The sequence below is a fragment of the Cavia porcellus genome, unplaced genomic scaffold (genome assembly GCF_034190915.1).
Source record: "Cavia porcellus strain 051 isolate PalLab524CR breed Dunkin Hartley unplaced genomic scaffold, mCavPor4.1 scaffold_12, whole genome shotgun sequence".
Taxonomy (NCBI): Eukaryota; Metazoa; Chordata; class Mammalia; order Rodentia; family Caviidae; genus Cavia; species Cavia porcellus.
Window position 1 is genome coordinate 32,386,580 of NW_026947495.1, and position 22,332 is coordinate 32,408,911.

Genomic DNA, 22,332 nt, shown 5'->3' on the forward strand with positions numbered 1-22,332 from the left:
GGAGCTTTTCTCCTATTATAAAGTAGTTCATTAATTATATTTATGGATGTTTGGATGACTTATTTAGATACCCTTTTGTGTGTATGGCCACACACACTAGGCACACATTCTACCAGCAAATTATACCATCAGCCCTTGAGACAGATTTATGAGCCATCTTGGGTTCACTGGTCATAAAGAGCATCCCTCCACATCTCATTCTAAGATTTCATCAATATTCTCATAACAAAATACTGAAACAACTACTGGAAGTTGGTCCTCTTGCCCTTCACTAACTTGTGCCTGCAATTCCTTTGGCTCAAGAGTGTCCCTTGAGCAATGAGAGTCTGCACAGTAGAACACGTTGATTAGAAAAGGTATTTCTAGACATGTGCAACCCTAGATTGACATGCACAGTGAAGGCTTCATGTCATTCCTTCCTCTTACGTCTTTACCAGTTTCCATCTTTACAGCCCAAGAGCTCTGCTGTCACAACTTTATTGGACTTTTCCTGCTGTTGGCAAAACTGCAACTCTAGGAAAGTATATTATAATAATTATGATAGTATAAAACATGTATTAATCGTTGATTGCTTTTTTTAAATTAAAAAAATATATTACTTTTTTTGTTTGTGAAGCAGGGTTTTATTATACAGTTTATGCTGGTCTTGAACTCACTCTATAGCCCAAACTGGACTTGAACTCATAGAAATTCTCCTGCCTCAGTTCCTAGAGTGCTTGGATTAAGGCATGCACCACCACACCTGGCTCCTTAAGCAATGATTTTAATATAGGGGTTTACATACAGCTATATTTAAGAATTTTGAGCTTTTCTATGAATTCCATTCACAGAAATTCTGACAGACTATATATGAAGGTCAATATCAGACAGACAATAATTATAAAGCCTGTTATTAAATACATGCTGATTGACTTCAAGACCTAATCTCTTAGCCACAGGCCTAATGTGTGTTTTATAAATTGTTGGAAATGGTGCATATGTACATTTCTGAATTTGTCTTTTTTTTTCTTATTGCATCAAAGTTAAAGCCCCCCCCACAAAAAAGGATCCTGGGACAAAAATAATGTCCTTAGAGAGCTCTTTGTTTTTATTTTGTAATACTTAGTACTTTGAAATTCTTGGTAACACTTAGTACTTTGTACTACTCAGTAAGGTCTTTACTTTTGTTTATTATTTGTGACCCAATTTACTTGGAAATAACTTATGTTGTGTCCTTCACTTAACTCATTCTATGTGGTGGTATATATAAACAAACCAAGAAACAAGAAAAGTCCACCAGATACACTAGAGTAAACATCACTGCTTTTCTCTTTACACAACTTATTCCAATCTTACACCTTTTGATCATGCACGTCTGTCTTGGTTACTTTTCTCTCTTTGCTGGGACAAAATACTTGACATCCAAAATTAAGGAAGGAAAGGTTTATTTTTCGCTTACAGTTAGTGGAGGTTTCAGTCCATGGTAGGGTGATATGGCAAGAGGGGAAACAGTTCATGGTGATAGAAAACAGCAAAAGTAACAAGAGCAAGAAGTAGGGGAGAGCAAGCTTCTTCTCCCTCTTTATATTGTATGCCAATGTTTACAAAGTGAGGATCCTAGACTCCTGCCAAGTCACTTAGTGAAACTTCTAAATTTCTCAGTTCCCAAGTTGACACAATGTATCAACCATTATAATCTCTACAGGAGGAACGCCTATAATAGCAGATGTAATTGCTATTAGTGTTCACTGCTACTAACAGGAGTGACTACTGTTGCCAGGTATTTTTTTTCATGACTTCAAAACAATCAAAAATGATATATTTTATCTCCACTTTAGAGATTTTAGGCAATCAAAGATCTGCTAAGTATAGAGATCCAATCTGTTGCTACTGAGCATTGCACCAAAGTCAAAGCAGATCACTACAGTATATGAGACAGTATTCCCAGCTCTCATAACATCTGCAATTTTTTAATTAAAGTATATATGTACACAGTTATTTACATACAAATACTTAAAATTACCTAGGAAATATTTTGTCCAGCAACATTCAATATGATTTCCAGTCTAGTCCACAGATCTAATATGCACTTAATAGAAAATACTGGTAATAGAGGACCAAGATATATGAAAAAAAGCAAATTTGGAATATAAAATATTCCACAAGTGGAAGAGTCATTTCCAAAGGACTAGATCACGGAATAATAAATGGAGCGGAGAATTTTCCATTTTAAAGGGAGAATCAGGAGACAAACAAACAAACAAAAAATAATGCACAGTTCATGATTACTTAGGAAAGATAATTTAAAATACTATAAAAACATTTAGGAAAAACCAGAAAATTATAAAATGAACCAGAAAGATTAGTTCAAATGGAGATAAATGAAAGCTGTAATATCTTTTGTTGCAACAATCACTAATAAAATAGCAAACCATTTCATGTACCACACTGATATTGCAGCCTACATTGACTCTCCCATTGTTTAAACATAACAATAATTTTTCTGAAATAAAATATTGCTAGATAATGTTTTACTCCACTGAATTCCAACTATTATTCCAATGGGTTCAGCTGTGCTCAGAGTAAGGTTCCACCACTGGTTAGTTAAGAGGTCTAAGGCAACACATAGTTTTGTGCTCCCAGAATCCACAAGTCTTCTCAGAAAATTTGCAGGGATTTGTACGGTTGTACAATTTCAGTGTAAATTAAAGAGCTAAGGTATTCTTAGAATATTCTTTTGAAGTTAATCGTAACTCTATACTCCTATTGCGAAATTCAATCCAATTAGACGCTAATAAAAGCAACTGCAGGAAGGAGAAAGATCTCTTCAGTGGTTGCAGACTGAATGTAGGCTCAGACCATCTTGTTGAGGTGGGAGTTTTTATGCATTTTTCTCCTTATTATACCAGCCAGGAAGTAGACACAGAGAAAGGCTCAGTGACTTGCTGAAGGACAAAGACTGAGTCAGACACAGAGCTGGGAATTGAGCCCAGTTCTCCTGGTTCTCAGTGTACAGCTTTTCTCAGTAAGCCATAACGCTTTGCAGATGAATCATTTCCTAAAATGTATTAAGTTGTTAAAAAACTCAATATGGGTGTTCCATTAGCTTCCAGCTAGCTGTTTTCACTACCTTACTAGAGCAATTATCAGAAATCAAACTATTGCTCAGATGTGTAATTCTACATCTAAATTGTTTAGACAATACCTCCTTAGAAATGGACGTATCCAAAGACCTAAGGTGAATCAAAGTATTTAGTGGGTTAGGCTATGCTTGCTCTCACAGTCTCTGAAAAAAAAAGTGCAGTTTCAATTTGTGGAGAATGAAAAATGATCATGTAAAAGAAGCTTACATAAATCACCAGAAAGTTTAAAACAAGAACAACATAATACTGTGGTCATATGGAGAAGGGGCATTTAAAAAGCAAAACAATAAAATGTTTGTAAGATAGAGCAAAGGAAATTCAAGGCTTTGCAATATACTAGACACTTACTTTTATACAATCCTATGCTTTTTCCTTTAGTAGTGATTTTACTAGTTACTTCATTGGAAATTCTAGACCATGGACAGACAATATTCTTTTTTCATGGCAATTATTAAAGGCTATTATTGTGCTAACAAAGCCAGGAAGGGTATACAGGCCAGAGGCTAAAATTCTTACGTTTTTTAATTCTGATCTTTGGAAACATCAACCATACCCCACTATAGAACCTTTCTCTACAGCCTGCTGCATAGTCAAGATCAATTGATTGAGACACATACAAAAGATCAAACCCATTTACTATCTCTAGCATTTCCATTTCTGTTAATTCTCCATTGACAAGGCAAGATAGAATCACTATCTACAGTGTATTCCTCCAGCAGGTGTGACCAGATCTTGCACAGTTATTCTCTGTATGACTTGCTTACATTTCCCATCTGAATGTGACCATCAATTTGTTGGGGACAGAGATATCTTTTGTCAAGCAAATGTGCCTAACACACGTTTCTTTGAAAAAAAGATCAACAAGTACAGAAAGAATCAAAAACACACCACCTGAACTTAAGGATCAAGGCAAACATCTCCAATAATGAGACACACTGGCAGGCTTTGGTAACACTCAGCAGGGTGGGCCTTCTGTGCTATTCTTGTCAGCAATGCATAATATCCATCCACAATTAGAAAGTATTAGACAAAACCACACTGCAGAGCATTCTACCAGAGAATTGACCAGAAGTTCTCAAAGGAGCCCAGGATATGATGTTCAGTGGTAAGACAGAGAAACTATCAGTGATTAGAGGATTATAAGAACACAATGACAGCACATTGCAGTGTGAAATCTAAATTTAATGCTGAGATAAAGGAGGACATTAATGGGCAGATTGTTAAAAGATGTATAAAGCTTGTTCTTTAATCAGTAACTTCTATTGTAGCAATGTTACACTTTTAGCTTTTGTCTTGTCTTATAGATGTGTCTTCCATTTGACATTATGGGAATTGGGTGAATATTATACTGGAACTCTTTATACTAATCTTCTGAAATTTTATATAAGTTTAAAGTTACTTCAAAACAAGAAGTGAAAAGAAAGTACCTTGCTTCAAATAATGAGTTTGGCTAGACTAATTCTCATGTGAAATGCAGATATAAAATTTAAGGGCAGAGGTAGTAGAGTATGTAGTTGATCTCAGTCCGAGTATTCCCAAGGAAATGGAAAATGAAACACAAACCTAAATGTGCACCCGTTTGTGTCTCCCTCAGGATGGTATCTTTGCCATCTTCATTTCATTACACAACAATTTTCATCTGCTTCCCTCTGTTTCCCTTCCACATTTCAGTAATGATCTGTATGTGTCATGGTGATTTTTTTTTTTAATACTGTGTGGTTGTCATTCATCACACAGAATATTTTTTCACAAGCCTCCTGGGATACTGAAGCTGAGTAATATCTCCTATTAGCATTTGCTCGCCACTATTAAGAATTCCGTTTCTCAATATGCAATATAACAACCTTGATAAATTCCAATCATCTTGTTTTGAAAGCTTATAGTGTAATAGGGTTTCTTGTTGTTTGTGTCTTTTGCTTTTTCTGTTTTTTTTTTTCTTTTAAATTAATGAAAAAAACAATTACATTTCTTAGATGACCTTTAGTGATAGATGCCTAACTAAGACAATTGGGTATAATCTTATAAACCTAATGAGTCATTAACAGCATGTTGTGGTACCTCTTTCTCCACACTGATTCCGATTTATGTGTAGCGGGAGAGAGGATATTGTGGTAAAAGGAATCTAGAACCCCAAGTAAGTTCATTTGTGTATCCTTTCCAAACCCACATTTGTGACAATAATCACTTAAAATTCCAGGGCATTATACTAACCTCTCTAGTGGCATCTCTAGTCTGCAAAATGACAAGTACAATGTGATCTCAGTGGGACTGAGCCACCATTATGTTTTTGGTCCCTGAGGGGTCCCATTGCCCCATAGAAGCTAATAGCTCATCCTCCTTAGTACTGAATCCATCAGCTTTCCTTTCTGGCATCCTTTTTGTTTTCTCTGTGCTTTGTGTTTTAACAGGATAAACAATGCTGAAAATTTAGGAAACTATATACAAAAATGCAGATTTTCTACCTTCCCTTGCATTAACCAAGGTCTGGCCACTGTGGCTATCTATCACTTTCGCACAAAGCCCGAATATGAATATTGGCTGCCCTTTTGGACAGTGAGGATTTTTTTTTCCAATCTGCATATCACCTAGAACATTTTCACTAGCCTGAGTGCTACATGCTTTTATGTTTGTGAAACATGGCCTGTATCTTGCCCTTTAATTCATAAAGGTCAGTAAGTAGGTTGGAGTGTTATTATTTCTCATGACGAGCAAAGAAATTTAAGCAGCCTTTTCCCTGTGAGTCCAGGGATCTCACAATCTACAGGCAACTTTATTTTCCTCTGTGAAACTGTGGAAAGAATGTTGCCAATCATTTTCTTTTGCCTATACAAGAGAGGGAAATGGGCAAAATTGCTACTTCAGGTTCTTTTATATGACTTCTTGCTTTTTAAGGAAATGTGATTGCTCTCATACACTGAGCTCAAATCTCACTTACATAGTGACTCTTAAACACAGGTTTGCAACATGGCAATACAGCTACTGCTCCTGTATTTCACATGGAAGAGAGGTTTACTAATCCCTTTGGCATTCATCTCTAAATCTCAGTGAACTCAAGTAGCTTCAGTCACTGAAAGTTTATTTTTGCCTTAAGTAATTTTCTTCCTCTTGCTAGATTAAAGGTAGCTTGCTAGCTTAACTAATATCAGAGTGTGTATTTATTTTCCTTGGCTCTGTACAGCAAGTTTCAATTTTGTTCTACCAGATTACACTATTTCTTCCCCAAACACCTTTTATTCTAGCCATGTAATCATTACTTATATTTTAAATTTACCTTAAAAAAAAAAGTAGATTCTTACTCATTTTGAACTTTTTTCCATAATCCCTCCCTCATGAAAGGAACAAAGTCCTTCCACAGACCTCAGCGTGATGTGGCAAAATTCTCTACAGGAAACATAAATCATACCTTATACTCATAAGTATCGAGTAACCCTTCCCCTCACTGTTGCTTTCAATTACTCATATCAATTTATTTCCAAACTTTTTGGCAAACTTTTTAGCATGCTAAAATACACAGCAAACAAATTTATGGTGAACCTCAAATTAAATATTAATGCAAAATCTTGCAGTGTCAAATTTCATTTTGTTCAATCACTCTAAGACTTAATAAACATTTGGTATATATTTCTTATTTAAAATATTTCGATCCTAATGTAGATTGCTACATGTAATTTTGGCCACCAATATTACAAACTTGATGTATGACTTTAATGATTCTTACTTTGTGAAACATGCATTCTATAAGTTAATAAGAGGAGACATAGTCACTCTAAGACTTAATAAAATGTACTATGTATTTCTTATTTAACATATTCAAACAAACTGTAGATTTCAGTTATGAAATTTTGGGGTCAAATTATCAAACAGGGTTTTGGCATCATGAATGAAAAATGGAACAAACGTAGCACATAAAAATTAAGATTTGTGCACATGCAACTAGCAAATGTCTACTAAACTCACATGTATGCTCTTCATACAACAAGTAAACTGGTTGAGATATTTTGCTTCAGTATTTTAATTAGGCATTTCTAAAATACTATATGCCTCAATATTAGATCACTTTTTTGTGTTAACCTACTATTCAGTATAAGACATCCTTTAAATATAAGGACACACCATGCTTGAAAAGTAAAATGCCAGTTATCTTTTTATGTACCACCAGCCAGAAGCATGAAGAATTTCCAGTAGAATTTCTCTGAAAGAAGTAAAGTATATCCTCATAATATTATTGGTGCCCCAGTATCAATTAAATAGTGTTTAAAACAGCTGAGTGTTCACTGAAATCTGCCTGTGCAGAGCTCTATTTGGACATTTTATAAATGTGAAAGAATGAAATAATGTGGGGACCAAACTGGCACTCTGGTGGTACCATGTGATGTAGATTTTAATATCAAATTTTAAAATTAAATTGCATTTCATTCAGTTAAGGCAGAAAACAGCAGAGAGAGCAGCAAGGAACAATGAATAAATTGCAAGTACCATCTCTCAAGAAAATCCTCAAATAACTTTGGACATAAGGTAACATAATTGGCTTAATGTTAATTGTTTTCTTCATACAGTATTCTGTTCTCTCACACAGACCCTAAGCTCTGGTACTTTTCCTTTTCCATGATGTTTATATAACAGTTCTCCTTTGTCTTTCTCCTCCTTTTACATTCTTCTTACTTTAAAGTTCCAACAAAACCTAAGCAAACTGAAAGCATTTGTTCTGTAGCCATATGCAAATTTTCCCTGAAAATTCAAAGCTGTATGTTTCTAAATGAGTGCTTATGTTGTTTGTTTTGGGTTTAGTGTAGCTGTTTCTATCTCCAGGTATAGAAGTCTCCCTGAGAACAGTACATGTTAGGTACTACAACACTTGCTCAATGGGTGAATGCAGGAGAACAGTTCAAGGGCTCTAACTGACCAAGAAGCAATACAAGGTCATAAATTCTTTATTATCAGGGTTCCCTAACTGTAGGTTCACTACATTTGATGCCAGCTCCCTTTTGTTTCATACCGTTCTCTTGGAATTTCCAATAAGGGTGATGAGTACAGAGAGTGAATAGTAGATCTCCTACAATTTCCTCTCTTTTCTAATCTAATCGAATATTCATAACCAAGAACCTGACTGTCAGTACAAATTCTTCTCAATCATGTCAAATATTTAAGCTGAAGCATTTAAAAAGAAACTCAGAATTTTCTCAAAAAGAAAACAGAAATGAGTCTCCATAGGCCAATTTCTGTGTTTTCAGTTGCTACTGGTTTATATTGGCAAAACAAATCAGCATAATAGTTGCTGAATGTTCATTGATGCTCAGAATGTTCTTAAGTGTATTATTTTAACTAAATTTCAAAAAAAAAATAGGGTGAGTCACACTGTACTAATTTCAAATATGGAATTTATACATGTCTTAAAGATAAATATAGAATAGGGAAATGTTCTTAAGGATTTTGAGATGTAACAACAAACAACAGTTCGAAGGCCAACAATATTACAAAGTTCACATATGACTTTAATGAATTTTACATTGTGAAATATGCATTGTGTAAATTAATAAGAGGTGATACAAATTGGATATATCCATTTAAAAATAACCTCATTGTATATTACTGCTTAAAATGCTAACACAGCTACAAAATTTTTGTTTTGAAGATTTATTGCATGCCTTAGATACCTATCTTGGTCACTTTTCTCCTTGCTGGGACAAATTTCCCAACACTCATACTGTAAAAGAGAGGTTATTTTCAGAAATGTTGGTCCATGTTGGACTCCAATGAACACAGAAAGATATATGGGGCAAGGGCCTGCCATGGAAGAAAGCTGCTCACATCATGGTGGCCAGAAATATACAGAAAAGGGTGAAACCAGGGAGGCGCATACTCACATTCAGCCATGCCCCCTATCTCCTATCTCTTTGAACCAGACACCACCCACTAACAGCAAGTACAGCACCCCCATAATTCAATCATCTTCTAAAATCCCCATCTATGAGCACATGTAGACTTTGGTGGAAAATCCAGATCCAAACCATAACATTTCCTAACACAGTGAATGCTACTGTATTCATTTTTATAAACTATTCTTGTATGGATCCTCCCACAAAATATTCCTAAATAAAAGACATGAATTTCTACTCTACCTAATCATCTTACTAATGCTCCCTTTTCATCTAAGCCACCACATCTTCTCCAGGTTAATCATGATAACTCCTTAAACTGTATTCACTATGATCTTCATGTTCTTCCTTTAACACCAAGTATGATCTCATTACAAAACTATGATCAGGTATGGTGGAACACCTGTAACCTCAGTTACCTGGAAGAAGAGGCAGGATAATGGCAAGTTTAAAGACAAAAAATATTGAGATTCTGTCTCAAAATAAAAAGGGATTTGGCTAGTGGTTGATTCTATAGTGTTTGTCAACTGTATGTAAGGCCCTAGGTTCAGTTCCCCAGGGACACACCCAAAGCAAGTTCTGTTCTCTTCACAATATCCTATTTAATTCACTGCAGTGTGAACCAAACCCATCACACCTCATGTGAATCTGCATGGCCTTAGCTGACCAAACTGTCTTCACTACAAATATGGATTTGTCCAATCCCTGTCTCTATTAAACACAAAGTTTACTTCACAAAGTTAAGCCTTTTTTTATTTTTGAAGAAAACGCTGAATTCATAATTTACTCTGAAGAGTTTGCATGAGAAGCACCATCCATAACTATCGTGTCTCATCATTAGTATTAAAATTTAAGTCACACTATAAAAAACTTATTTTTACAACTACTCCTCCCTCACAGCATTTTCCTAACCCACATTACACCATTTTATCTTCTAAAAAAATTCACTTGTTTGCTTGCCATCCATCTTTTCCCATAATAAAAGCCTTTCATCAGCCCAGTTGCACTGTCTACTTGTCTACTTGCCTCAGTTTCAGTACCTAGAACAGCGCTTATCACTGTTACTCAACTATATTGAATGAGTAAGTGAATGACCACTAATCACATGAATTGCTGCAGGGCTTAAATGATTTCAGCAGTAAAAAAATGAGAAAACATTAAGACATCTTAAAAATATAAGGCATTTTGCCATTAGCAAATAAAATTACATTAAGTTAATAACATAATTAATACAATAATGTACCTATGCAATGTGATTATGACACAAAATATTTTCACAAACATATTCTGTGCACTCATGGAAGGCGTAGAGACCCTGCAAACTTCTTTGCTCAGCTCAGTTTCTGCAATATTCTCTAACATTCAGGTGATGTTTTCACTGGGCACCCAGACTAAAACACACGTAAGAGAAAACCACATGTCTTCATTACCTTATGTTCTCCCAGCAACAAGAGCAGCAAGGGGAGCCGCAAATGTGCTAGGATGTTGATTCTTTCACTGTCAGAATTAATTTCAAAACATTTGGCAAGATCATTAGGAAATGAAAATAGGAAGAAAGCTTCCTAGCAGGGAAGGGAGCTATAGCATAGAATGTAATATGATGACAGGGGAAAATGTTTCATAAGTTCCAAATTTTATATAATTATTTTATTCATATGTGTTTGAAACATATAATGATTACATTCATTGCAGGGAGTTGATATGTACATAACATATCTTAATTCTTCCATGTTGGAAGAAATCGTATTTGCTCTTTAAAAGATTAGTGTAACACTGTATTATAAGACATCAATATTGTGCTGGTGAACTATTGGCCTTCATGTTACACTTGGAATTGTACATGGTTCAAGAAGAAAGCTTACACTCTCGATTATTCCACATAAAAATCTGAGTTTCAGTGAAATTTTCCAAAATATGGATGCACAGTGGGCCCAGCCTGTCATACTTTCATGTGATGAGGCGTGAATCTCACTCATGAATTTCTGTTGTTGTTTTTGTACTTTCAGAGCTTAGTCATGGGCAAATGGCTTAAAAATTAAGAATTAAATACAGTGGAATATTTTAACATAGTGTACTTGTTATTGCAGCATTTTTGTGCTAATAAAATATATCAGTAAAATGGTTGGAAATGCACACACTACCTTAGATAATCTAAAACATAGTATTTAAAAATGCGGAACCTATATTTCAGCAAAAGTTTGAGATTCCTACAGCACTTGATCTGTGTGTGCAGAAGCAAACACATTCAATAAATGTCAAAATTATCTTTGGTCTTGTCCTTCCTTTCCATATACATCCTAATTTCTAAGGAAAAGAGACCATTCTAAACACACTTTTGTTATCAGCATTATGCCTACAGCGAGCGCTTCTTTCTCACAAATACCTTAAAATACCCCAGGAGCCTTCAAAGCAATCACAACTAAGTTTTATTTCTCTTTGCTTCTGCTCCCCCACCCTCATTTTTATTCTCTCTGCTCATTTTAGGAAGAAAAGGCTAAGGTGACAAACTGTCATTAAATAAAAACTCAGCGGTAGAAAAATTCTTAAGGAATTATGTATTCGTATTTCTAAAGTCAAGCTGTCTTGGAAGTCTTGAAGGATGTCAATGCAATGTGGAAAAGTTAGGAAGGTTTGTCCTATTGATTGTAAGAATAAAACAAGAGACGGTCTGTAGTACCTTGATCTTACCTGAAGAAGAAACATATTCTTATGACTAAAATGAGGTCGGATTCCAACAATACCTGTCTTTGGTCTGAAGGTGAAGCCAGTCAGGACAATGAAGTGCATGCAACTGAGGGAGAGACGTCTGACTGTTAATAAGAAAGCACTGTGAGATGAAATGTAATTCTAGGATCTTAGCAAGCTAGCATGCTCTATCTACTTCTACAAGTTATTTTTCTCTCTTAAAGATAGAAGAAATTGTGCGTGAAAATGTACTTCCTTAAAGAAAGGCATAGTGTCTTCTATAAAGAGAATAGGTACAATAGTATACATATATAAGCTTTTGTATACACAGGAATATTCAACATCATGTCTTAGAACAATAAAATTAAACAAGAAGCTTATAGTAAAAATATATTAATTGAGATTACTGATCTTGGTTTCTACCGATGAAGACAATTGTCAGAAATGTTACATATTCATATCTATTTTGGAATATTTGGAAAAATTTCCAGATATTGATAGTACTATATCATTTTTCAACAGACAAACATTTTATTATACAATCCTTTTTTATTTAGTTATTGATCAACTTCATCAATTACTCCCTAGGTCAGTCAAAATCAGTGGATTTATACAAAGAGAATCCAAGTCAAGGGAGGAGAAAGTTCAAGTCAAGAGGGAAAGACAGAGAAAAAGACTGAGAGGAGGCAGTTAGGAGAGAGAGGCTGAGAAAGAATGAGAGAGACAGAGTGTAAGGCCATATTTTCATGTCACTGAATTCAGAACACAGCAATAAAAAATAAATACATATACTTTTACTTGGCCTTACAGCCTTGCTGGTGGTAGGCTGGGAAGAGAGGCCACCAAATCATCTGTAAGGAAAAAATAGATCTACAATCAAGAGGACAGCTTATAGAAAAAAATGTGCTAGCAGCAAAAGATGTGTATGTTTGGAAGATTTAGCTTACTTGCTTTGATGTATGGCAGAATCTTCTGAAGTCTTCTGTTCTCTTTCTCTATATAAAAGGTTCAGATGTACTTGGGTGAAATCAACATATTATTTGAATGAGAAAGTACAGAAAAGCCAGAAAAATATACAGTTTTACTTTCAATATGATAATTTCAAAGGCAACTGACATAAATATACATGGCACAAATGAAATCTAGCCCAAAAGTAACTTTTAACAAGTCAAATTGATTTTCAAAAATATATTTACTTTGTATTTTAATTAATGCTTAAATATTAGTTTATTTCCAGGAAGTTAGTTTTAAATGTCTCCTTCCAAAATTTAAAAAAAAAAAATTGTACAAGTCCAGAAGATTGTTAGGCTTTTGATTTTTGATGACTAAATTGTAATTTCATCCTATGCCTTTTCTCAATTATTTGTTGTATATGTTAAACTTAAGAATTGTAATTAATGTTATTTAGCTCCACAGAGAATGATAAAAAGTGGTGGGTTTGATTAATTTTTGCTCCCTTCCCTACCCAAACAAATAAAAACAAAAAACTTGTGAATTGCTTTCTTTGGTCAGTGAAGTAAATGGCTTTTTGTCATTTCCTGGTTTCTTCAGGAAAGGACAGAAAACTTTCTGAACCATCTCAAGTGAAGACGATATTTCCAGGTAAGAGTTTCTGCCATCTACACAATCTGAGTAACCCATCGTGCTGGTTCTCATCTTTTGGCTTTATTTTTGTTTAGCATTCTTGTTACCAAAAATATTGTTTAAAATTGTAACTATTGAACATATCATAATCACAGCCTTTACAAAATCAAACACAATTTGGTATTTATTTTCTCCACTGAAGTTTCTGTTAGTCACTCAAAAATATCTGTCGCATGGAAAGTCATTAGAACTTTTTTACATGTTGTGAGCAGGCAAATGTTTGAAAAATTTCATCCCACTTTTTGTTTTTGTTTTCTAGGGCAGCAGCAAACATAAAAATGGACATGTTTCTATCTGAATGTTTAAAAATAAAGGTTTTTTAAGAAAAAAAGTTCGATTTTCAGACCAGAGTGGCATTCTCATAGGGTCTGTGCCAAGGCAGCCATTTTAGAGGTCATGCAAATGTAGATGGGCCCTGTCTAATGCTAAATTAGTTTGACTAATGACATCACCTTGCTACAAACATGTTTCAGTTTTAGTAATTAATTCTTCATTCTTTGAATGTATTTATCTAGAATGAAGACAAGTGTTTCTTTTATATAAGCCTTGTTTTGACAGAAGGCACTGAAGACAAGGAAATCTATGATTATGCATGATTGATGCTTTTACTACACAGAATCTCTATACCAGGAAGTACATGGAGAGAGGGGTACATCTCATATGAAATGAAAACTTAGGAGCAAACACATAACATTGGATGACTTTAAAGCACCACACTATGAGAAGATTCAGTAATAGTTCAACACTGTAATGCTCATTGAAGACCAAAACATGGTCATGTTTGATGAATTCGTTTATTAATTTTGGTACTGGGGATTGAACTTACAACCTCACACTTGCCAGGCAGGAGCCTGTGCTACTGAGCTAAATCTCCAGCACATAGGTGAATTTAAAATGGAGTTTATCTTCATGGTTTGTCTTAGGATCTGATACAAAATTAACAAGGTAATTTGCAAGAAGTAATGTCCTGGATTGAGTCTCCTCTAAACTAAAAATGTCTGTATATTTCTACCCCAAAATATAAGTAGTACTTAGAAAGTGTTATTTTATTCCTAACAGACCATTAAAAATATCACCATTAATAATATCACTTATCATCACCCTGGGAATATTCATTTAAATTAAGAAATAAAACTTTCACCTTAATTACTATAGACAAGTTAACGTTTAAGTTTTTTGTAATATTCTCACATTTTTCCTCTCTTTGAGGTTTAATTACATTCAAAGTCATGAAAATGGACATTTCTTTAAATTATTCTAAAAATGAAAATATATTCATAGGGCATATATTATGAAATTAAAAAGAAAAATAATTTTGAGAAATTATTTTCAGTAAACATACTTTAATGCCTTCAAGAACATTAATTACACTTCAGCCTTTTCCTAATTTTAACTTCTGACTTTATCTCTATTCTTTTTCCCTCTTTTCTTCATTTTCTGCTTTTCATACTTTCCTTATTGTTTTAATGTATTTAAGTTTGTGTTTATTTTCTCTCAAAATTCTTTCCTTACTACCCAGTTTCAGTTTGAGCTTGATAGGAATGGGGGAGGAAATAAAGATTAGAGACTATGTAAAGCAAAAACAGTAATGAAATTTTGTTGAATACTAAGAGACATAAATAGTAGTGTGTTCTTTTAGGGGAGAAATATTAAAATTTTGACACAAACATGACTGTCATTTTTAGATAGATTTATACACAGACATATTAAAATAGCAATATCAGCCTGAACTTTCTTTGGAAATATAGCTCCATAATGTATGAGACTCAAGAATTTAAAACAGACTAGGTTTATCAATTCTTTTTCTTTACATAAAACTTGACAACTTAAAATATATTTCCTTTTAAAGTCTTAATCTTTATTAAACAATACTTTGATATGATATGACATCATTATATGACAAATTAGTTGATTCTAAGTGAATTTGAGTCTTCTTCCACTTATGGCTTTTTAGTTACAAAGATGTTTCCTTTTTCTAATGTGATAAAATCTAATAAGAACTGGCATCCACCTTAGTTTGACTCTGAATCAATAATCAATGTAATTTAAGAAAATAAAAATACATAATTAAAGCACAAGTATATCAATTAAACTCAGTAAACAACAAGTTATTTTCCAGTACCTTTCTATTTAATGAAATGTTTAAGCTTGTACTTATAAACTTACAAAGGAAAAGATAGCACAGGTGAATTTAAAAGCAAACATGCCCTATCCAATCTCCACGGGTTAAGAAACTACTCACTCTCAAATATGTATTTGGAGAACCTAAAAGTGATTTCACAGTTTTTGGCATTGAGCTAACTCTTGCAAAACAACTGATGTTTTCACAGGACTATTCTGGTCCTCAAGGACAACTGACACAAGCCTGTGCTGAAAGTTACATCTCATTAACCTCTTTCTTGAGTTTATATTCCTACATCTTCTGTTTCAGCAGTTCAGTGAGGGAAGTTTGCCATAATGCAGCAGTAATTTTTTCACTATCTTTAAACAAGATTTCTTCCCCTTCTCCCCAATAAAGGTGGGGCTCACACCACTTTTGATAGCTTGCTATGACACTTTAAGTTTTCTAAGTTTTGAAAGTTGAGTTAAATATACATATACAATAGTGGTGAACTGGTGGTATATCTAGAGCTATTTTTAGTTTTATTATCTGATGCATCTTATAGTGACTTTTTCCAAAACAAAATGAACAATGAATAAATGATGAAAACAATTACTTTCCAAGTAACTTATTACATCTTCGATATTTCTCCTTCATGGAAGTAAAAATGGCAATAATATAATCCTTTGAGTGGTTTAGTTTCCTATCTTGAAAAAAAAAAAAAAAAAGCTTCAGTGTCTACATGTTTAACTTTGTGTAAAGTTACCTGCATGTATTCATTTCAATCATAGTGGAAACAGCACCAACCTCCGAAGCAACCACAAAAGCCCAGAGGACTTAGTTACATGTGAGGTCAAAGTCTGGAGACTGGGAACTCCATCAGAAAGAGCCCAATTGCAGCAGTCTGCCCGTGTCATTTTATTTTGCTAGCACACTGGGCTGAAAGCTTTATTGTGTTCATCTGCTCTGGTAGCACTTTAAACATTCTTCTTAAGAAAGGTTGCGAGCCATTTGTTATAGATCAAAGACATCATCATTTCAAGTTAGAGCTATGGGCTCCCATTTTACCACGATAGTTTTCAAATATTCCATGCCAACTTCAAGGCAATTTAAACAAACTCAGAAGCTACAGGAGTAGGTTGCAATGTATGTTGAAAACATTTCTACCAGTAATTGCCACATTTTCTCAAGGAACTTCTATTAGTCCCACCTCCGGCAAAGAAAATGATACCTGTGGGGATGCTATAAAGACTGTAATCTGGTTGCCAACCTCAGGTTAAATAGAAGCACTACAATTCGGTCCTCTATTGTTTCCTATAATGAAGTAATAATTTTTAATCAATTCATAATTTGCTTCTTATAAACACAGTCACTAAATTCCCACTGCAACATTTTGCCCCTTTGGTTGGCACTGACATCTGGATATTTTTCGTTCTTTTTTTCATCTCTTTTTTTCCTAACTATAATAAAAAGATGAACATTTTTTATCAACATGAGCTCATTCTATGTTTAAAAAATAGATTTATGGTACTTCTGGTTTTACTTTGATCAGTTAACTATTCCAAGCCTGGTCTCAAGTAATCATCACTTTTTTTTTAATTTTTGCAGTTATACAAAGATTACCAAAACTTACGCTGGTATACTTGGTTTTCCAAATCAAAAGTTTACAGAATGCCAGTTTATTAGAATTCCCACTCCTCTCTGCCCTGTTCCCCATTACCGCCCCCCCCCACACACACACACATTTCTATTCCTCAGCTACTTGAAGAAAAAGCCAGAGCAAAGGCCCAGCCAGAGCCAGGCACTCTGGAGCTGGGGAAGCTTGTGGTGGTACCACTGGCCATCGGGCTGGATCGCAGCCTTTAGGAATAAAAAAAAAAGTCAAGTTCAGGCAGGTGCGTGCGCCCTACCAGCCTCTGCACTGGGGGACACAAAGCTTGCCAGAGTCTGCCCGGGAAGGGAGGGGAAGGGGCGACAGCAGGGAGGGGGGCCCCAGGAGGCTCTTTCACCTTTCCTTGGACTCTGAAAGCAGAAGCTAAGGTAGTTAACCCGGGAGGCTAAGTTGAGGGCAAACGTGCTTCAGGAGGAGACCCCGGAGCCCGCGAAAGCTGGCAGCCGAGAGCCAACCCGAGGGGACACTCGGGGAGACCTGGATTCGGACCGACCTCTGCTGCGCCCCAGTGCGCGGGTGGAAGCACACAGTCAAGTCCAAAGGCTCCCGAGGGGGCAAAATCAGGACCTGTCAGGCGTCCCAGGGCAGCGTCGCAGGGTGCCGGGACCCGGCCCGGCTCAGAGCCCCTCGCCCGTGTGCCCGGGACGAGGCCAGCGAGTGGCCACCGCGTCCGGGCGCGGGGCCGCTGAGCCTGAAGTTTCACACTCACTCTCCGCGGCGTCGCCCCGGGAGCCCGGGCAGAGGGCGGCGAGGGGAGGCAGGGCAGCCCGCTTACCTCGGCCGGCTCCCGCGGTCAGCACCTTGGCGATGGGCAGTAATCCCGAGAGGCTGAGCAGGGCGAGCAGGAACTCGGACATCCTGGCCGCCCGCGCAGGGAGCCCGCGCTGCAGGCTGCTCGGCGGCGCCCGCGGCCCCGTGGCGCTGGCCCGCGCTGGGGGCCCGGCGTGGAGCGCGGTCATCTGCAAACGTCGCCGCGAATCCTTGGGCTCGGCGGGTCCAGCGAGTCCGCCTCGCCCGCCGGGAGCAGGACGCGGAAGGTGCAGGGATGCGCGCGTGCCGTGCGGGGAGCGAGTGAGCGCGAGCGAGCCGCCGCGTGTCTGGACTTCTCCGCGCAGGGTACGTCTGGTCTTACATCACGCGCGGGGGGCAGAGGACGCGCGGGGGAGCCCACCGCTCAGCACCGCGGCCGCCGCGCGCCCTCGCCGTGCACACGGATCACCTCTGCCGCTTGGGAAGAGGCGGTGGGCACAGCAGGAAGACACCCCGCGAACCGGGACGCCACCAATCACGATTGTTTCAGTCTCCTTGAAGGGAAAGTAACTCCACGCTGTTCTGAAGGGACTTGGGGTTTCAGACCAGCCAGGCGCCCGGGACGCGCTGCGCTGCCAGCCAGCTGGAATTAGCAGCTCTCAGCAAAGCGGCTTTGATCCCTGCGCTCCTCTCCTGCGAAGCCTCCTAGGGAGGGAAAAGCAGCCAAGGCTCTGAGCTTCTCCCAGGGAAATGGTTTGCTCCCCCCTGACACACAATCGCAGTGCTTTCGGGAATGCACTTTTAACTTTTACGCTGAGTAGCACCTGGGGACAGAGACCTAAAATCCAGTGACTCAGCAGAAACATGAAGCAAAACAGCCCAAAGTCACTAAGCATTTCATAAGAAGAGAAGGTGCAAGGAGAAGGAAATCTCTAAGCAGGGAGCAGTAAAGCAAGGCATTGGCAGTGTGTTTTGCTGCGGGTTTCTGTTTTTAAAGGGTACCTTGAGCCATTTTAAACAGATTTTGTGGTGGGTTTACTGTTGTTTTGTTTTCTTTCCATATACTTTTCCATATACTGCCCTGGTGGCTTGGGAACTTTGCAAAACCACTCAGATACCTCAAAGTGAATCAGTGGAATTAAAAGAAAAAAAGAGGGGACATGTTTGTATGACCACTTAACTTCTCAACCTGATCATCCAAATACCTAGTATTTCAGTTTGCCATTAATAAAAGACTGGAATTAAATTGCAAAAATCTTAGTAGTAGGAAGCTGACTTTCTTCATATTAATGTCAATCTTCCTCCTCTAGTAACAGATTTGAAATGTTAGGATAATTGAAAAGTAACAGGAAAATATTTTGAGCACTTTTTGCACTTTACTGCTAGAGACGTATAGATGGATGTCAGCACTATGAACTAGCTGTTTATGAGAGTGAAATTATTTCGAGTTCTTTGGATGCTTCATAGAAACTATTTAATGAAACTGGATTAAAGAACACAGCAGTGACTCTAGAACATAGCCAATAATCTGTGGAATTTACCTTTTCAACTTAGTCATTATGGGAATGTCTTTTAAATCAACTTTTTCATATTAAAAATAAAGTTTATCATCCCTTATAACCAGATCATTCAGTGTCTAAAATATGTATCTTTCTACCTTTTATATCTAATATATATATATATATATATATATATATATATATATATCTTTTTTGTAGTTGTTACATATCTAATTTCCTCTATATGTTAAAATATACTATAAAAGAAAGAAAAGGAAAAATTTTCTACTATATTTTATGCCAAATTTTGTAGACTTTGGAATGGAAGCTTAAAGACAGAAAAAAATATTTGGATACTGTAATTCTTTTTCAAGGATTTAAAATCCTCTCCATTCTATGAAGTACTTATTCCCTGGGACAAATTATGTAGGTGTCTTTCCTACATGATCCCGTTCAGTCAACCAAGAGGTCAGCTATTAGGAAATTTGTATCCACTTAAGACTTGGCAAGAAAATGAGGAGTGCTGACAAGCCATGCTAAAGATATCCAGATTCTGTTTCTCCTGTATCATTTCTACCACTAGCTTCCACCTACGTAGTGCAAGGAAAAGTAGGTTGGAGTAGTACAACCACCAAAGACTCTTGTCATGTACAGAATTCCCACAGTGACTCATCCACTTCTACAGGATGTTCCAGTCAACTAGGAAAGGGGAAACGTGATGGAAGACAGAGAGAAAATCTAGAGATACTGTATTCTAAATAAGCAGTGTTCTACAGATACAGCATTCTAAATATGCAGTGTTGTTCAATAATGAGCCCATTATGTGACTTAGATGGGGAAAAGCATGTGATCTCTTTGAGACAATTTGGTTGACTTACATTCTTCCATGAATGGAAAAGGAAAATATCAAAGATGCATTGTGACAGAATAGTAAAGTGTAACAAGAGATTTTAAAAGTAATCATCAATCAAACCAATCATGAATGACATAAGACTCAAAATAGCCCTAGAAAATAGTGCAGTAAACATGAGAGTATAGTTACAAAGACATAGGCCAGAATACCAAAGAGAGATGACCTGCTACTTACAACTTTCTCTGCAAGTTTCAGTGAGGTACTATGTATCAAATAAAATATGAAGCTGTATTTTCAGAAAGCAGAAAGACATGCTTAATAAAGATCTAACAGGTATAAAAACTACAGAAATTTGATGGAGCATAGATGCTTTGGTATAAACCAGTGCTCAAATGGGCACAGCATGTGCATTTATATGCTTTGAAGGAACACAATGTTAAGACAAATATTTATGGTAAGGATTTTGATTCATGTCCCAAAACATATATGTGTAATAAATCAGCCACAATATTTAATGAATGGGTCAAATATTTTCTTCAAAACTGAAATAAAGTCAGTGTTGAAGTGAAATGAGATAAAATTATCCCATATCAATTCATTTATATTTAGTGGTTTTTCTGATCCACTAAAAATGACCAGTTCATCAAGGGAGAACTTTTTATGAGCACTAGTAAGGTAAATACAATTCTAGACCAAATTTGAGCTTAAATTGTTGATTCCTGCTGGACCTGATGGTAATCTCATCACTTGGCTACACAGCGAATTCAAGGCCAATCTGAACTGAATTACATGCTGAGATTCTGTTTCTGAAAAAAAAATAAATAAATAATTCCCAGGTTTTCAAGACTATGAAATTTTAATGGATTTTAAGTAAATGTTTAATTTTAAAAAAATAATTTATAAACTATGCTATTAGTGGAGAGAACAGCTAGAGTTTAAATGTATTCCTATAACTATTATAACCCATTATAATTTCTTCATTCCAATCAGTTATTAATGCACAATTAAATAAACTCATTGAACTATAGAGTTTTGGGAAATATTATAATGAGATAAATAATTGAACAAAGTAGATCCAATCATTCTTCCTCTCTAGTCTAAAATAGCACAAAAATATTAACTATCAGTTAGTGGAAATATTATACCTGCTTGCCAATTAGAACCAGACTTTGCCCACACAAGATCAAATATCAGATTTAATTTCAGCTAACTCATTTTATGAGTATGATGCTGGGATTTTAATGGCAAGTGACAATAATTCATGTGTTGTAACTGAAACTCACAAGTTAGAAGAAGGATGTTTATGTGAGCAAACAGTCTAAGTCTCAGGAGGTATATGAAGGAGAGTTGGCCTGAAAGTTAGGTTGCTAGGGATTTTTGTTGCTGCCTTTCCAAGAGCTGCTAAGTTTCTTACCCTGCCTTTGCACATAGAAAAGTTGCCAGGCAGCAGCAGCCACAGGATGAGAGGGAGTCAGAGACAGACACAGAGAAACTTTCAATGAGAATATGGGAATTATTGGTACAATTTTGCCATCATTTGCAAAGTCTTAGATATCATGGAATGAAAAACAAAATGCAGAGTGATGAAGTTATCTAACTAAAAAGCAAAACTATTTCTAACATTTATTTATTTATGTATTTATTTATTTATTTTGTAGTACCAGGGATTAAATTCATTACCTCATGTTTGCCAGGCAAGTGCTTATGCCATTGAACTAAATCCCCAGCCCATAAAACTATTTCTGATCAAATTAAGTTTGTGTTCTTTTTAGTTAGGTTCAATTTCTCTTTACTGTCATCTGTAAATATTTTAGTGTAGACATAGTATAGTATGAAGCAAAATTAATAGTAAAATATAGTTTTCGAGAGGCAAGTTTTTAAGACTAATCTGATTGTTTTAGGTTTTATATCCCATTCGATATTCCTTACAGAAGGAAAGGAATATTTACTTATACAGACAATAGTAGACAACTTGAAATATTGAAAATATGTCATTTTTAGCTTTATGCTTTCATGAATTTGCTTTCATTATAATAGTATATCTTTAAGGTACAAATCCTATTTTGCTTTTTGAATATATCATTGAAGGGCACAATCAATAATGTTGGGAACCATATGGGAGTAATGAAG

At 36.1% G+C, this 22,332-nt stretch overlaps 1 protein-coding gene across 7 annotated transcripts in view; it reads right to left on the reverse strand.

Annotated features, from left to right (window-relative positions):
- The window catches only part of Lrp1b (LDL receptor related protein 1B), a 1,703,137-nt gene extending 1,684,516 nt beyond the window's left edge, over positions 1–18,621 (reverse strand). For 4 of the 7 annotated variants that reach the window (XM_063259028.1, XM_063259024.1, XM_063259025.1 and 1 more), the window contains exon 1: positions 17,876–18,613. In XM_063259028.1, the coding sequence (XP_063115098.1) occupies positions 17,876–18,059 (184 nt within the window). In that variant the 5' untranslated portion in view covers positions 18,060–18,613. Of the gene's footprint in view, positions 1–17,875 lie in introns of all 7 variants that reach the window. The other 3 variants (XR_010050782.1, XM_063259026.1, XM_063259027.1) reach the window with 3 other exon arrangements.
- Positions 18,622–22,332: the final 3,711 nt, after the last annotated feature.